The sequence below is a fragment of the Pseudorasbora parva genome, chromosome 9 (assembly GCF_024679245.1).
Source record: "Pseudorasbora parva isolate DD20220531a chromosome 9, ASM2467924v1, whole genome shotgun sequence".
Lineage (NCBI taxonomy): Eukaryota > Metazoa > Chordata > Actinopteri > Cypriniformes > Gobionidae > Pseudorasbora > Pseudorasbora parva.
Window position 1 is genome coordinate 47,987,883 of NC_090180.1, and position 16,135 is coordinate 48,004,017.

General features: G+C 38.2%; 2 protein-coding genes across 3 annotated transcripts; one reads left to right on the plus strand and one right to left on the minus strand.

The window, feature by feature from the left end:
• Window positions 1–129: 129 nt before the first annotated feature.
• On the minus strand, window positions 130–15,051 carry sf3a2 (splicing factor 3a, subunit 2). Of its 2 annotated transcripts, none has more exons than XM_067452885.1 (8): window positions 15,031–15,051; window positions 5,225–5,448; window positions 4,360–4,406; window positions 4,171–4,280; window positions 2,010–2,059; window positions 1,780–1,920; window positions 1,589–1,657; window positions 130–579 (listed from the first exon to the last, which is right to left on the minus strand). In XM_067452885.1, exons 2-8 carry the CDS (start codon window positions 5,420–5,422, stop codon window positions 283–285), a joined length of 912 nt encoding a protein of 303 aa, XP_067308986.1. In that variant the 5' UTR covers window positions 5,423–5,448; window positions 15,031–15,051; the 3' UTR covers window positions 130–282. The 2 variants fall into 2 exon arrangements, with proteins under 2 accessions (XP_067308986.1, XP_067308985.1); XM_067452884.1 differs by lacking the exon at window positions 15,031–15,051 and adding an exon at window positions 8,652–8,743.
• plekhj1 (pleckstrin homology domain containing, family J member 1) lies at window positions 9,405–14,452 on the plus strand. The gene is made up of 6 exons (XM_067453363.1): window positions 9,405–9,674; window positions 10,932–10,999; window positions 11,080–11,146; window positions 12,523–12,613; window positions 12,690–12,753; window positions 13,192–14,452. The coding sequence occupies exons 1-6, from the start codon at window positions 9,581–9,583 to the stop codon at window positions 13,276–13,278; spliced, it is 471 nt and encodes a 156-aa protein (XP_067309464.1). The 5' UTR covers window positions 9,405–9,580; the 3' UTR covers window positions 13,279–14,452.
• Window positions 15,052–16,135: the final 1,084 nt, after the last annotated feature.

Genomic DNA, 16,135 nt, shown 5'->3' on the forward strand with positions numbered 1-16,135 from the left:
AATGAAAATTTGCCAGGCTTGTGCTGGAGTTCTATGGCGGTTTTGCCCTTCGATGCTCCGCGACAGTCACGTGACTGAAAACTATGGATAGGGAAGAAATAAATAGTGCAACTTCTGTTTTATGTTGATGTTTTAATAATAAAAAAAATCATAAAAATAACATTTGAACAATGTCTGTCATTGGACAAGAGCAGTGAGATTGCAAGTTTAGTCTCAACATCAGTATAAATTCACAAACTACATATTTTGAGGGTTAGCCACATGAAATTGAAGGATTAACGATCACGGATGTCCAGCATTGTGTGGCATCCCGTCGGAGGGCAGCGGCGGCCTCAGGTGGGGGGGCAGGGCACCTGGAGGGGGCATTTGTGGGGGCATGTGATGCGGGACGGGGGCACCAGGGGGCAATGGGGGCATTCCTGGGATTCCTCCAGGTGGCGGCGGTGGCATGGAGTCCCCGAGCTGACGCGGGCCCAGTCCGGTGATCAGCGACGGGGGACGCTTCACGCCGACCGGAGCTCCCTGTCCCGGTGGAGGAGGCATAGCTTTCTCCATCTTAAAATGAAACTGCAGGAAAAACTGGAAGAGAAGGAGAGATTGTGTATTCAGCACGCCTTATTCTCTATATCAGTGTCACTGTAGTCTTGAGTTTTCCTCCAGGAACACGTCACAATATTCCTCATTATAATAATTTATACGCAGAATAAAGCGGCGGGCCCTGGTTGAGTAAGTTAGTCGTGTGTTGAAACTGGCGTTTATGGTAAGGGGCGGGACATTCCCCAATCACAACACACTGCTCCAGCCGACCAATCAGAGCACAGTGTGCTTTTCAGAAGGAGGGGCTTCATAGAGACAGGAATTAAAGAGAGTTACTGACAGACTGGGAAGAGAGGAGCCGCAACAATGGAGAATATGAGGAAATAATCGACATTCAAGCGGTAAACCTGCTCTAATAACGATAAAACATTTGCAAAGAGCATATTATTGCCTCTTTAAAATTTGCTTTAGACTCTAAAATGGATTCAGGGCTGACTGTACAAAAAAATATTCTTCTTCTAAAAAAAAATATGGCTAAGCGATACTAGACTTTAGCATGAGGAAGATTTCAGCAGCGAAACTAGATCACAGCAGAACCATTACGCATCTCACAGCAACAGTGTGTTACTGAATGATTCAGTGTTTAAATGAATCGGTTGAATCAAAGATTCAATGACCTGTTCGTAAACGACTGCCTCATTATTAAATGAGTCATCCGTTTGAATGAATCGACTCAATGACTCACTCATTACTGGTGGATATAGTGTTTGAATAAATAGGTTGAATCAAAGATGGTGTTTTTTACGTTAAGCGTTTTAAAAACGTCCCATTGTTTTTAGTGATTGAAAATACTCCAGCATTTGCTGTATAGTTCCCAAAACGTGTATCTTGTTCACATATTTTTGTTTTAAGAAGGAAATTTGACAGGTTTGTGCTGCAGTTCAATGGAGATCAATGGCGTTTTGCCCTCCAAGGCTCCAAGACATCATTTGATAAGAATATCAAAAATCACTGATCTACCAAATTATTTATTTTTTTAATCTATTCTCACCTGTTTCGTTTCCCTATTCCAGTGCGTCCAAAAACGAGTCTCGGCTTTGTCAATCTCTCGACTGGGGACCTGAAAATATGACAGGAGCAATAACATATGAAAACCTCTAAATGCCATTGTGTGTCCTGTTGAACATATTGCTGCCTGACCCAGTATTCAAACACATAAGGCCGATGTTTAACTGGACAGACCTTGAATGCGATGGTTTCGTACGGCTCGGCTGCGAACAGCAGATATTGCCAGCGTCGGTCTGGAGGCTCGATCCTCTGCTCATACGCGGACATAAAGCGATGCCTCGGCCCGATGCCTTCCGCTATCTCTGGGTAATCGATCTGAAGAACAAGGGCCCCGTTTATGTCCTCAATAAAGGTTTGCAGATCAAACGTTTAAGACTAGCCTGAGCAGTTTATGCTGGATTTACCTGGAAAAGCAGACTCTGCTGTCCGACCTCCGGATCCCGTTGTTTGGTTACTATGGGAAAGATAAAAAAAAGGTACATTTGTTAATCAATGAATTTAAGATCTGTACCGGCTTCATAATGACTTTGAACAATGAATTTGTGAGTATTCATTTTCAAAAATAATTTTATAGATATTGCTTCCTTAGAACTTGTGGATTTAAACTAGAGATGCACTGGTGCTGAATGTCTCTGCCCATATCGATAGCTGATTATTCAGAGTTATATCTGCTGGTGACCGATTATTCAAAATGATGTCTGCCGATACGATAGTCGACTTATTGGCCGATACATTTGCATCTCTAATTTAAACAAACATAATACAGGGCTCGACATTAAACATGTATATCAGTCATTGATTCACATGTCCGAGTAAAAAAATGGCTTGTCCTGGAAAAAAAGTTTTTTTAAAAATGTGTTGTAGTTTGTTTTGTTTAGTTTTTTGTGTGTTAAATATGATTTATTTTGCAGCAGTATTCTCACCAGTGTTCAATCAGCTTTGGCAAATTAAAATCTGCATATTTGTGATATTTTTACCTTTTATAAAGGGCATCTTATTAAATATAGGCTATGCTTTAGGTTTCATATTATATTCTTGAATATGATCTAAACATTACATTAAAATAAGACATTATAGGCACTGGGGTTACCAATCTAATTAAATATTTGACACTGAAAAATTACAACTGCATTAAATAATGTTATGAGATTTGTATTTTTGAATAAACAAATAAGAAATGTTGGAAATAATGTTTAAATATGAAACTAAACCTCCAGTAGGTGGCAGCAGGTGAGTCTTAATGAGTGAGTCATTGAGTCGATTCATCCAAACGATTCATTCAAGAATGAGGCAGTCATTTACGAACAGGACATTGAATCTTTGATTCAACAGATTCATTCAAACAGTGAATCATTCAGTAACACACACACACACACACACACACACACACACACACACACACACACACACACACACACACACACACACACACACACTGTGAGTTGTGTTACGGTTCTGCTGTTATCTATTTTTGCTGCTGAACTAGAACAAAAACAGTTAATATTGCATCTCAAATGTAAGTGACTAAATGTTAATTATTTGTTTATGGATCTGTCATATGAAATCAGTGTCATTTTCAGTCGTGATGGTATTAAGAAAAACACACTCTTGGCTGTTTGATGTTGTTTAACTGTATCATGTTATAAATATAAAAACTGCACATTGTGAATGTTTAGCTCAGTTTCTCAGTGTGAGCAGTGCTCATGTGTTGTGATTTCTCCTCGAGAGGCTGCGCGAGTGTTAACAGCGCCACCGTCAGTTCATTATATATTACACTCTTATCCACTATCGATCGCCACTTACACTAAATTAATGCGCAGTCATTCTTGTGGTTTGGTGATTCGCTAGTTATATTTTTGTTATTGCCGTTTTAATCCGCTTGTCTGTTGGGCAAGTAAAATTCTTTCACTTGCCCCTTCAATAAAATCCACTAGCGTTAATGTCGAGCCCTGAAATATTTAAATGTTAAATTGTATGTAATAAGAAAATAACTAGAAAAAGTGAAATAAAAAGAAAACCTATTTGCAATACCAAAGTTTTAATTGCTTTTCCAAGCCTGGTCAGTTAAAGGTGCAGTGTAAACTTTAGCGGCATCTAGTGGTGAGGTTGTGAATTGCACTCCATTTCAGAGCACATAGAAAATCTACGGAGGCTGACACTGGACAAAAATGTCATTGCCAGAGAGAGCAGAGAGTGAATAGCGCTCTGCAGAGCAGTTTGTCCGTTTAGGGCTACCGTAGAAACATGACGGCGGAAAACGTCAACTTTACTGTAAGGGGACATGTGGTGTGTGTGAGTGTGTGTGGATAGAAATGGCTCATTCTAAGGTTATAAAAACATAACAGTCTTTATACTCCACTGAAAACAGTTACGTATATTGCATTTCTGTCAATACAATCTCATTAATACCACACACTACACCTTCAAAAAATTACTACGTTTAATCGCATTAGATGAGTGTGCGTGTAAATGTAGTTGATGGCAAACGTGTCTATAAAGCAAACGAATGGGATTCAATGGTGAACGGAAATCATTCTGCTAATGTTTTATGAACCAGGCTCATACCTTTATAACCTGGTCTTCCAATCTTGACAAACTTCTTCACCTCGACTTTGACTTTCTCTGGAGCAGGTTGTGCCGGAGCTTCCTTTGCCTCTTTTGCGGCTCTTCTCGCCCTGAAATAATAAATAACAGACGACACAATGAGATCCTGCTCATCATCCTGATAACAATGTGTGTGAATGCAGCACTTACAGGTTAGACTGGTGCTTTTTGCCCTGTGTGTGAGCGAGATAACTTCCCTAGAAGAGGAAAAAAATCACAAACAATTCACATTTAAGAGTGAACGAGACACATTCATGCTCATCAAGTGCATTAAAGGGATAGTTGACCCAAAAACGAGCCTGTGATGTTTATCTGCTGACCCCCAGGGCGTCCGAGATGTCGGTGTGTTTGTTTCTTCAGGAGAACACAAATGAAGATTTTTAACTCAGCCGTTGCTCGTATAATGCATGTCAATGGGGCAAAACACACAGACATACGAATCCATATTAAACCCTGAGGCTCGTGGAGACACATTGATGTCTTAAGATTGTGGAGACACATTGATGTCTTTACCTCATATCAGACGAATCTCATCTAGTATTCCCTGAGGCATTCCACCAAATAAGGTCCAAATCCCGGCACAATCATAGATATACTTACATAGATTCCTCATTAGTGCCTGTACGGATCGAATGAATGAGGCTTCTACCGCGCCGGTATTTTGACCCTACTAACCGGAAGTAAAGGTGATGGAAACACTAGATGAGATTCGTCTGATATGAAGTAAAATAACACAAATACTGTTGTGTTTCTGGCAGAAAGTGATCATTTCGTGTCTTAAGACATCAATGTCTCCATGAGCCACAGGGTTTAATATTGATTCGTATGTCTGTGTGTTTTTTACTCTCGTAGAAATACACCCCATTGACACGCATTATACGAGCAACAGCTGAGTTAAAAATCTTCATTTGTGTTCTCCTGAAGAAACAAACACACCTATGATGCCCTGGGGGTCAGCAGATAAACATCAGGCTCATTTATGGGTCAACTATCCCTTTAATGTTGCTCATCGTACCTCATTATTGTGCAGTGTGAGACACAGTTTACACTCATAAGACCCCAAGTGGTTTTTCATGAAATACGGATCTTTATTGATGTCTATGGTCTCCAGCGCGAGCTGCCGCAGTCGCTCACGCCGGTCGCGGTTGCTTTCGGACGACGAGGCGACGCCGCCGCTGCCCGTTTTTCCTCCAGCTCTGTGCTGGAAATCCATGATGGCAGATCCTCACGTTACTGCAGCTGAAATCAGCAAAGAGGGAACACATGATGCATACTTAATAGGGCTGTCATTTTTAAAAAAAATCTAATTCGAACGGATATCAAATATCAAGCAATGCATTCGAATATCTTCATAAAAAGGTTTATCCCACCCATCTCAAAACGATTACAATTTCATTCGGTTTGGGCATTTTTATTACGATTGAGGTGTTTAAATGGAGCATTTTCATTCAGATTGGACTTTTAAACCGATTACAGTGCTCCATAAACGCACCGACAGTACAAAATTTGCGCTACATGGCACTTTAAAAACCGGATAGTTTATTTATAGTTCGATTACGAATATTTCACGTCATCTTCGAATGCATATTCGAATATCAAATAAAAAGTGACAGCCCTAATACTTAATCTTGTGCACACATCCAAAACATGCGCACAGAAAGCCGCCCCTCACTAGGGCTGGGTATCGTTTTTTTTTGACGATACTGGTGCCAAACTGGTACTTTTAAAACAGTACCTGTGCCTAAACTGATACTTAAAAGAAAAAAAGGAAAAAAAAGACCCACAAAATGACGGGTGATGACATTACGGAATGACTTTTTATTTAATTTTTGTTGTAATTCTTTAAATTTAACAATTTGTTAAAAGTTTTAAATGTACTTAAATATATGAATAGATCACAATTTATCAAGCGGCAACCTCCCGCGATCTCTCTTGAAGCCAATACGGAAGTAATGTAAACTGCAATTCCTCAACTGGCCACTAGAGCGGCTCCAGAAGGGAGCAGAATCTCATTGAGCCCCATGTTAAAATTCTCAACTTTACAGCAGAAAAAAACATGTTTACAGCCTGGTACAAATTGTGGTTTTGGCTTATAAGGCTAATTTTGATCTTCATGACGACTGTGAGGGGGGTGAATTTTTTTATAACTCATTCGTTTACGTTATATAAAGCCTTATTAAAGCGTTATTAAAGTTCTGCATAATTAAGGGCGTGGTTTCAAGTGGATAGCCATTTATCCGCCGTCTATAGTTATTGCGTCACCTCAGCTCCGCCCACATTCCGCCTTTTTGCCCATTTTCTGTTATCCGGGAGTGACACGCGATGACTCGCTCACAAGATGGCAACGCCCAGCTCGGCCATACTTTAAGCTTCAGAACGGCTTATCAGAATCCTATGGGTGACGTCACGGACACTACGGCCATATGTTTTTACAGTCTATGCAATTTACTTAACACATTCACAGTAAACGTTAAGCCACCTAACCCTACTTTAAGACTAAATAACAGTTACAGCTAAGTAGTCTTGGTATTCTACAAACCAGCTTCAGTTCAGCTTTATTTTTCTGAAATATGATCATATTCTCTGGCTAATATATGCTTCTCACATGACACACAGAAGCCGCAATATCGCTATATTTTTTTCTTTTTTACTCAAAATGTAACATGTTAACTATATAATGAGCTATCTGGTATTCTGATTTTCAAACATGTGTCAGTGAATGTGTTATGTCATAATGATCATGTTAGCTGATCTATGATGCGCCATGTTAGTTTTCGCCTCAGAGAATCAGATCTGTCGGATTTACCTCACGTAAATTCGTCCTCGTCTCATGAAACACATGAAAGAAAGTGACCGGTGAAGTGAGAGAAGAATAGAGTAAACTATAGAGTTACTTATATAATGTGTATCTGCTATGAATAAGACACGTAGTCAGACTATAACTGTCTGAAAGGATTGTTACAGCCGCTTCTATAGACATCAGTGTGTGTGTTTTTACTAGTGTTTGTGCATTTAAATGTCTGGAAACTAAATAAACATGATGTGGTTTAAACTTCACTGAGACGCACCGAAATCTGCGATTCGTTTCCGGTACATCCCACTTATAAAGGCACCGGTCCCAGTTTCGGTACCCAACCCTACACCTTACACTGAAGTGTGCAATACTTAGTTCTCTTCCGCGTATTTTTACACTTGAATGGACAGATGCAAACAAAAACGTTAAAATATCATCAATAACACAGTCGGTTATGTCTAACGTACACATTTGAAAAAAGAAACGTGTGTAACGGTATATTGGATCCGTGCAGCTCTTAAAGCAACAGTAGCCTAATATTCCTGCTGCTGTATCTATAACATTAATAAAACAACAAAAGACAAAGCTTGTTCTTGACTGAATAAGTTGCGTGACTATATTTGTAATGTATATTTATAAAATGCAGTGTTATTTAACATTTGACAAACAATTACAAGTTTCTGTAACTGAAAATCTTAAAACACTTTATTTCAATCGTATCTTTGTGCATTGCATTTGTTCCTTTTTTTAACTACTGAGTGTTTACTTGTCTTTAATAATGCTTGAGATTTATATTCGCTTGTCTAGTTGTTTTTACTTTATTATTTTTAAACCATGGGCAAAAGTTTCTTGTGTAAAGTTCTCTAGCCTGTGGATGGGATTCATCTTTTTGATAGTTTTCCCTTTTCCATTGTTGAACTTTGAGATTCTTCAGAATGAAAAGTGCATTATAAATAAAATCTATTATTATTAGTATCATCTACAACATGTTTTAAATAAGACTTAGAATAAATATCAATAATATCCAAGATTTATTTTTACTTTATTGGAATCGAAATTAGGAATGCTTAAAATACAAACGATACCCTAATTAGGCAACCGTTAGTATAGAGCCGTTATTAACCGTCGCAAATTACATTCAAATTCAAATGTGACGTTAGTATCTACAGTAGGCGATAATTTACTGAAATTGAGGTACACAATCTTCATAGATGATGATAGCCAATAATAAAAGACAAGAGCTCTTTATTACTTTAGGCTTATAGTAGTCAAAGTTATTGCTTGTTAAATTGTAAAGGTCTAAGAGACAGAGGAAAAATATAAACATATTTTTTAGAAGAAACCTTGACTAACATAGCAGAGTAAAAAACAAAAACAAAAAACGCATACAATATGAGCCCATTTAAGGTTAAGTGTAAGGTTTCACTTATCAGCTCAAATTGAATGTAACGTATTTTGCATAAATATAATGATAACACAATAAGTTAGTGTTAGAGCTGAATCGGGCCGATCTGATTTTAAAGCTGCACTTTCAATGACCAATAACAAACGCCATATAGCTTATTAAAATACTGGTGTGTTATATTTCTTTTAAAAGTGAAAATAAGCATCATTTTAATCGAAAAACTCATTTGGAAAACAACTTTACCTAACGTCCAGATCACGCTTGCCGCCGTCGCAGTTGTAACGCGCATGCGCGACGAGTGATGTACTTCCTGTTCCTGTTATTTTGACATGCACAACTTTATTGATTACAGTACAGATTACAATACAGTGAGTGTGAACAAAAGTCTAAAATAAAACATACTTGACAGGTTTTTACTAAAAATAAGCGACAATAATGCGTGTTTAAAACACACCATCATCAAAAATCGAATTAACATAAACATGGCTTATTATGTCTTCTGTGTAAAGAAATTTTTAAGTGGTAAATAGCGCCCTCTGTCGGCTACAAGTGTTCAGCTCCTCCAGATTAGTTGCTTATGTGCATAGATAAATATGCGTAGAGGCCTCATTAGTGGCTGTATAAGCCGTCCGCCATATTGGAACGGTCAAAACACCGTCCGTGAACACTCTAGACTAGAGCAAGTTTACTGAGTGTCTGCAACCGTACCGTAGTTGAATGAATATCTATATCAATAAACTTCAGTAGACGATTTTGCTAAACCAACACAAGAAGGCATCAGTGAATGCAACATTAAGTTACCATAATATAAAACCCTATTAAGCTAATACGTATAGAGAATACATTCTACCACGTGAAATTATCAAATTTCTTCAGGAAATTTCATCTCGGTGGTTTTAGAACCAGAATCTGCTAAATGTTTTTGACATTATTTACTTTGAGTGACGACACGCTGACCGTTCCAAGATGGCGGGAGCGCCAACATGTCTGGATCAGTTAAATGTGACTTCTAAGTATACACATCTATGGGTGTGTGTATGTGTGTTTAGAATCAGAAGAGCAACTGAACACACAGCAGCAGTATGACTGACAGTCCGGATGAGGAGTATATGATCTGTTTGGAGTCCTGAAATGCGCTTTGGTGAGACGAAACTGCTGTCAAAGAGCTAAACATGCGATTTAACGAGAAGGAGCTGGTGTTCCTGAGCCGCCAGCCGTCAGAGAGAGCGGCCGAGCTGGGCATGAGAGGCCCTAAGAAAGGAGACGGTAAGAGCCCATCATTTCTCTCGATTATCTGCTGGAGTCTCTACAAAACGCGAGAAAACTAGACCGATCTGGAAGACTCTCCCCTTTTTACGATCAAAGTTGTGATTCGAAATAGCATTGTTGCATACTACTCGTACTATGTATGGCTTGTACAGATATGACAACAATAATAAAAGTAATATGCTTTCCAAGTAAAGCCTATTAATCGCTCTCGGGTCACGTGACCTTCACTACGCGCACTGCATTTGCATTTTAATTTGCATAAAGTTGAACTCCATTTGGTTTTCTCGCCTCAGAAATCGCTTCCATGTTAGAAATTACATGATGAATTAAGTTGTCTGGAAGAGTGCAACAAAACAACAACCCTTGAAATTTGTGTCGCTAATAATGCACAATATTATACGTTTTTTTTTATTTGATTAACATTTAACTATCGCAAATGATGCTGGTAGATCACATGACAGTAACAACATCGGATGTACTACGTCCGAGTTTAATTTATACTATGTAAAGCATACTTTTTAAATGGTTTGGAAGATTTGAATTTAGTACCTATTCAGCATGTGATTTTGGACACGCAATATGAAATGTCCAATGTTCCACACTTCGTTATATAACAAGAACCGAAATGGTTGGAATCTCTTTCAGAATGATTTTTTAAAGCTGGTGAACAATAAAAACATTTCCAGCCAATCAGAATCCAACCGACAACATTTAAAGTGACAGTGTGCGCATACAAAAAGTTATTGTCCCTTTGTGTGTGTGCTAATATAGTTAACGCTATATCTATAGTTATCGTTCTTAATCAGATAGGAATTTATTTGTAGGTGTTCCAACTGCATCAGCTGGTAAGTCACATGACTTCAATTGGTAGTTGCCTAATTTGCATAAAGTTCAACTTTTTTGTATGACAACTAGACGCCCTGTAATTATTAATAATGCCGTTTCTACGCAACACTGTAAAATCGGACAGGAATTTAATCGCTGATGGACGTTAATTGGTTCAAAAGTATCAGCAGGCGGATCATGTGACATCCACTATGTGCGCTCCCATTGGTTAATCTCATCGTCAGATCAGTGAAAATTTTATTTTTACAATACAAACTAATAAAAATATTAAAAAACCTTGAGTATATGCACTAAAAACCAGTCTAAACCAGTTTTATGTTGGATTGTGACTGTGCCACACTAGTCTGGTCTGGTTTTGGAGACGAGGCGTAACCGAGTCTGACTGACTTCTCCTGTTTCTCACCACAGTTGTGAAGAAGCGCCTCGTGAAACTGATCGTTAATTTCCTGTTTTACTTCCGGACCGATGAGGACGAGGTGAGTGCGGTATGAGCATCTGATCTGAATCTCCTAATCGCGGTCACGTTGATTTCACTTTGATCTGCTTGTGTTTTCAGCCCATCGGCGCTCTTCTGCTGGAGCAGTGTCGTGTGGAGAGAGAAGACGATCAGGCTTTCTCTATCGGTGAGAGTCACAGATACACACATACCACACACTTGTGCTTTTAATGTAAAGAGTCATCTAAAGGACTGATGTTCTCTGTATCTCCTCCTTATTTCAGTGGTTCCCAAACCTGTCCTGGGGACCCCCTACCAGTGCACATTTTGCATGTCTCCCTCATCTAACACACCTGATTGAACTTATTAGCTCATTAGTAGAGACTGCAAGACTTGAATTAGGTGTGTCTAATGAGGGAGACATACAAAATGTGCAGTGGTGAGGGGTCTCCAGGACAGGTTTGGGAACCACTGCCTTATTTGACACTTCAAGGGGGGGGGAGGAGAGTCGTGTTGATCCTTCATATCTTACAAGAGTCTTTAGTTTATTATATTTATAAAAGACAGATACACTGAACCGAATCTTTCTGAAAACAGCCGAGCTTGTGGAGGCGTGTAGTGGGTGGAGCTGAAGAGACACACACACACACACACACACACACATATACACGTTGTTGTTCACATTATATGCACTTGCACGCTGATTGCCAACAAAGCATACACATTTGATGCAGTTTCACTCTCCGCCTGCGGTTTCCACTCATGACCGAGAACACACACACACACACACACACACACACACACACACACACTTGCAGAACTCCAGAAACACAAACTGCATCCACTGTTCCCTTAACACTGGGTTATTTGTGAAGCTAAAAAAGGTGATCTTTCCCTCACACCAGAAACACACACACACACACACACACTTCTTTAGTGACATTGTTGATCTTGTGTCTAAAAACACACAACGCCAGTGCTGCCGACGGCTCCCGTAACCTGAACAAAGCTCGATGACGCTCTGCTGTGTGTGTGTGTGTGTGCGTGCGTGCATATCTGCGAGAAGTGCCCATATAAGGAGTTCCGCCCTTTATGACGTCATACAGGGCCATACTCAAAAAAAAACTTTCAGAAACTTGTTTGAATCCTGAAGGAGTGTATTTGGCACAGAAATACTCCATCATACGTCCAACTTGGCCATGTTTAACTTGAGAATCAACTCTTCAACAGTGGACATAAGTCAGAATACATGAAATATTAGACCCAGGTTTTCCCGCTTGAATGTTGATTATTTCCTCATATTCTCCATTGTTGCGGCTCTCAGTAACTCTGTTTAGTTCCTGTCTCTATGAAGCCCCTCCTTCCTGAAAGCACACTGTGCTCTGATTGGTCGGCTGGAGCAGTGTGTTGTGATTGGCGTTTGGGAAATGTCCCGCCCCTTACCATAACCGGCAGTTTCAACACATGACTAACTCACTCAATCAGGCCCCGCCCCTTTATTCTGCGTATTAATTATTATAATGAGGAATATTGTGACGTGTTCGTTTCTTGCTTGTTTTCCAGTGTTCCTGGACGAGGCCGAGAGGAAGTATTTGTTTGAATGCGATTCTCAGGAACAGTGTATTGAATGGATCGACGCCATCATTAAAGCCAGGTGTGTGTGACGCTGACATTACCCATCATGCTGTGCGTTTCCTGATTTATAACCGTCATCTGCTTCTGTCTCACAGTTATGAATTCATGCGCAAGAACTTGATCTACTATCGCACAGAAATCCACCGATTGACTGGAAAGGTGAGGGAATAAATAATAAATAAAGGCCCAATAGAGCTGCACGATTCTGGATAGACACTTAAACAAATGGGGATTACTTAAAAAAATGATTCAATGACTCACTCATAAAGACTTCACTTGTTTCATTACTGGATGAATCTCTTGAGTGAATGATTCAATGACTCACTCATTAAGACTTCACTTGTTTCATTATGGGATGAATCAGTGTTTTTGAACAAATCTCTTGAGTGAATGATTCAATAACTCTCATTAAGACTTGTTTCATTATTGGATGAATCAGTGTTTTTGAACAAATTTCTGGAATGAATGTATGAATGATTCATTGACTCACTCATAAAGACAGTGTTTGATTCAAGATTGTGATCTTTTAGCGATTAATCGTGCAGCTCTAGCACATAATATTGATAAAGCTTTGATGTAAAGTGTGATTTCCTGCAGGATCCGCTAGAGCAGTATGGGATATCGGATGAAACACGCTTTCAGGTCAACAGTGCTCTTCCTCCTCTGCCTCCACCTCCCACATAAACTCCCACAATCCTCTGGTTTTTGCTTGTTTAGTTTTTTAGGTTTTTCTTCTTTTACAGTCAGTATCCATCACTGTACATTCTGACCTCTATAATCTTTTTATTTGCAAATACGTCATATTACTGTAATGAATGTCTGCTGAGTTTGAGCCAATTGCAATAAAATGTCTTCCCAATAAGGTCATAGTGAATGAGGACGGCCTGAAGTGGGTTGTCTTTGTAAAAACTGATCTCAGCACCTTTATTGCCTTTATAACTGTGATGTTAAAAGAGTTTCTGTGTGGTCACGCATGCATTATGTAGCTTCACCTCAAGTGCACTAAAGAAGCTTTTCAGCCCAGACCTTTGAGCTGCTTTATTAATGTGCCTATGAGTTTGTATAGGGGTCTGAATTCACCTCAAAATCATAAGAATAAATAGAAAATTATATTTTTGCACAAAGAACATTAAGCTTGTTTTATGACTATTAAATTGTGAAATTATTTCCATGGCAATAAGTGCATTAACCCAGCAAACCATTATTACTGAAAAGCAAATAAATATCCCTCATTACTGTAATAGTCATTCAAATTAAACGTAAATTACACTGTAAAAAAATGTAACTTCAAAAAGTGTTTGTGCTGCCTTAAAATGGTGTGTGTGCGTGCGTGTGTGTATGTATGCGTGTGTGTATGTATGTATGGTGCATGTATGTATGTGTATTATATATATATATATATTATAATAAATATATTTTTAATTTAAAATATATAAAGGTTTAGTCAACTTTGAATAATACTAAGTGACAACTTGGATATTTGAGTTGACTAAACTTAAAATTAAGGCCACACAAACACTTTCAACCATTTTACAAATGCACAATATATTTATTAAATGTAATAATTAGTCAATGCAAACGCCTATAAATGCAGGCTTTATTACTTAATGCAGAATTTAATTTAATATTTTTCCCTTTTGATTTCGTGGTGACATTTGACCTGAACATTTATTAAACATAATTGCATTCACAAATTTGCTCTTTATGACGGTATTTAATTAGACGAGAGGGTTTCTGGGCATCAGAAGGTGAGATTACGCACTTAAAAAATGATTCCTTCTCGAATTTAGATTTCATAATTTATACGTGTTTCTCATTTCAATCTTATTTTTTGTTAATAAATCTCTTTTAAAAGATGCCAGTGTGTTTGGTTTTATGTGCTGATTCAGACACTATCATCTAACGCAACTAAATGTTCATAAAAATGCATTATACTATGAATGAAAATGATTTTTCTGACTCATTTAAGTCGGTGTTCTCTGACTGATTGTTGGTGTTTTAAGCACAAAATCACTTCATTTTGATGCATTTCTTTAGTAAACAGTAAAATATCGTCAGTCACGTCAGATTTTTGCACAATAAAACTCAAATTCTGCTGCTAACACTTGTTCAAGGCAACAGATAATGCAAATATTTCCTGTTAAAACCACAAATTAGTCATTTTTATGAATACAACATCAATGTTTTTTTTTGTTTTTTTTACAAAAGGTGAAGAAACAGAAAATCTTATGCATCTGTGGTTATTTAAGGATATTTAAATTAAATTAGCACAAGCTCTGTGACTAGCGGTTAGCTTACATGAGGACTCAACTTGACGTTTTTAACTAGCTTTTAAAATGTTGCATTAAAATGACGTGTAATTAAAGGGTGGATTTTTTTTTTTTTAAATGACAACATTCAAACACAAAATTAATCAGACGCATTGATAACACTCACTTGTTTGTGCTTCTGATTCCCGCCAGTTTATGATGTCACTTCCTGGCGGGTGATGTCATTAAGGAAGTGCCTTTTGTTAGTCATATGTTACCCTGCAGCATAAAACTAAAGTCTTACGGGTATATCTGTGCCAACAATATATTGTGTGGGTCAAAATCATACATTTTCTTTTATGCCAAAAACCATTAGGATATTAAGATCATGTTCAATTTAGTAAATGTCCTACCATAAATACATCAAACATTTATTATTAGTAGTAATATGCATTGCTAAGGACTTCATCTGGACAACTTTAAAGCAGATTTTCTTAATATTTAGATTTTTTTTTTGCACTCTCAGATTCCAGATTTTCAAATATTGTCCTAACAAACCATAAATCAGTGGAAAGATTCTTTATTCAGCTTTCAGATCATCTATACATCTCAATTTCATTAAAATGCACGCTTATGACACACATCATAATAAATAAATATGATAATCACTTGCATATCTTAACATGCACACTGTAAAAACGCTTTTTGATCAGTAAATAAAATACTAAAACACACGCGAGGGCGAGTAAATCGAACTGCGCTTGTAAAAATTAAGTGTTTTCGTAAGTGCGCAGATGCTGATTTTTAGGGTGACTGTCCCTTTAAGAGCGCCGGCGGGAAACACACGAGTCACCGCTGAATATGTAACTCACACAGCCTGGTGAATTATTGACACACAGACCCTCATTACTTTTAATAAGTGAGCGCTGGCTTAGTCAAATGTCGTCTTTCACTGTATAAGAATGAAAACCAGCTTATTTCCTCTCTGTCCTTCTCACATCTGCTCGACCAAACTGAATGTGTGGAGAACAAAAGGTTCACATTTGATTCTGTCAAGACCCAGAAACAATCAAGAAGTCTAAATTTCTTTCTTGTGTTGATAAGCGTAAAATATGTTGAAGATTAGCGGACAGTAGTCGATTGATTAAATCATAGGCAGTTTCCTCACAAAAGTGGTTTATTCAGTGTAGTGAAGCCTCTTCAACATTGACATCCATTCTCAGAAATATGCCTCTGATCTCCTTTCCTGCCTGGCATAGACTGTAAAGAAATATGGACGTTGTGTCAGTGAC

Coding starts and splice junctions, on each gene's coding strand:
- sf3a2 (XM_067452885.1), bottom strand. CDS start 5,422: ATGGATTTCCAGCACAGAGCTGGAGGAAAAACGGGCAGCGGCGGCGTC. Junction 2,060..4,170: donor TGGAAGACCAGGTTATAAAG/GTATGAGCCTGG, acceptor TCTTTCCCATAG/TAACCAAACAACGGGATCCG. Junction 1,921..2,009: donor AGCAGAGTCTGCTTTTCCAG/GTAAATCCAGCA, acceptor CTTGTTCTTCAG/ATCGATTACCCAGAGATAGC.
- plekhj1 (XM_067453363.1), top strand. CDS start 9,581: ATGCGATTTAACGAGAAGGAGCTGGTGTTCCTGAGCCGCCAGCCGTCA. Junction 9,675..10,931: donor AGGCCCTAAGAAAGGAGACG/GTAAGAGCCCAT, acceptor TTCTCACCACAG/TTGTGAAGAAGCGCCTCGTG. Junction 12,754..13,191: donor TCCACCGATTGACTGGAAAG/GTGAGGGAATAA, acceptor GATTTCCTGCAG/GATCCGCTAGAGCAGTATGG.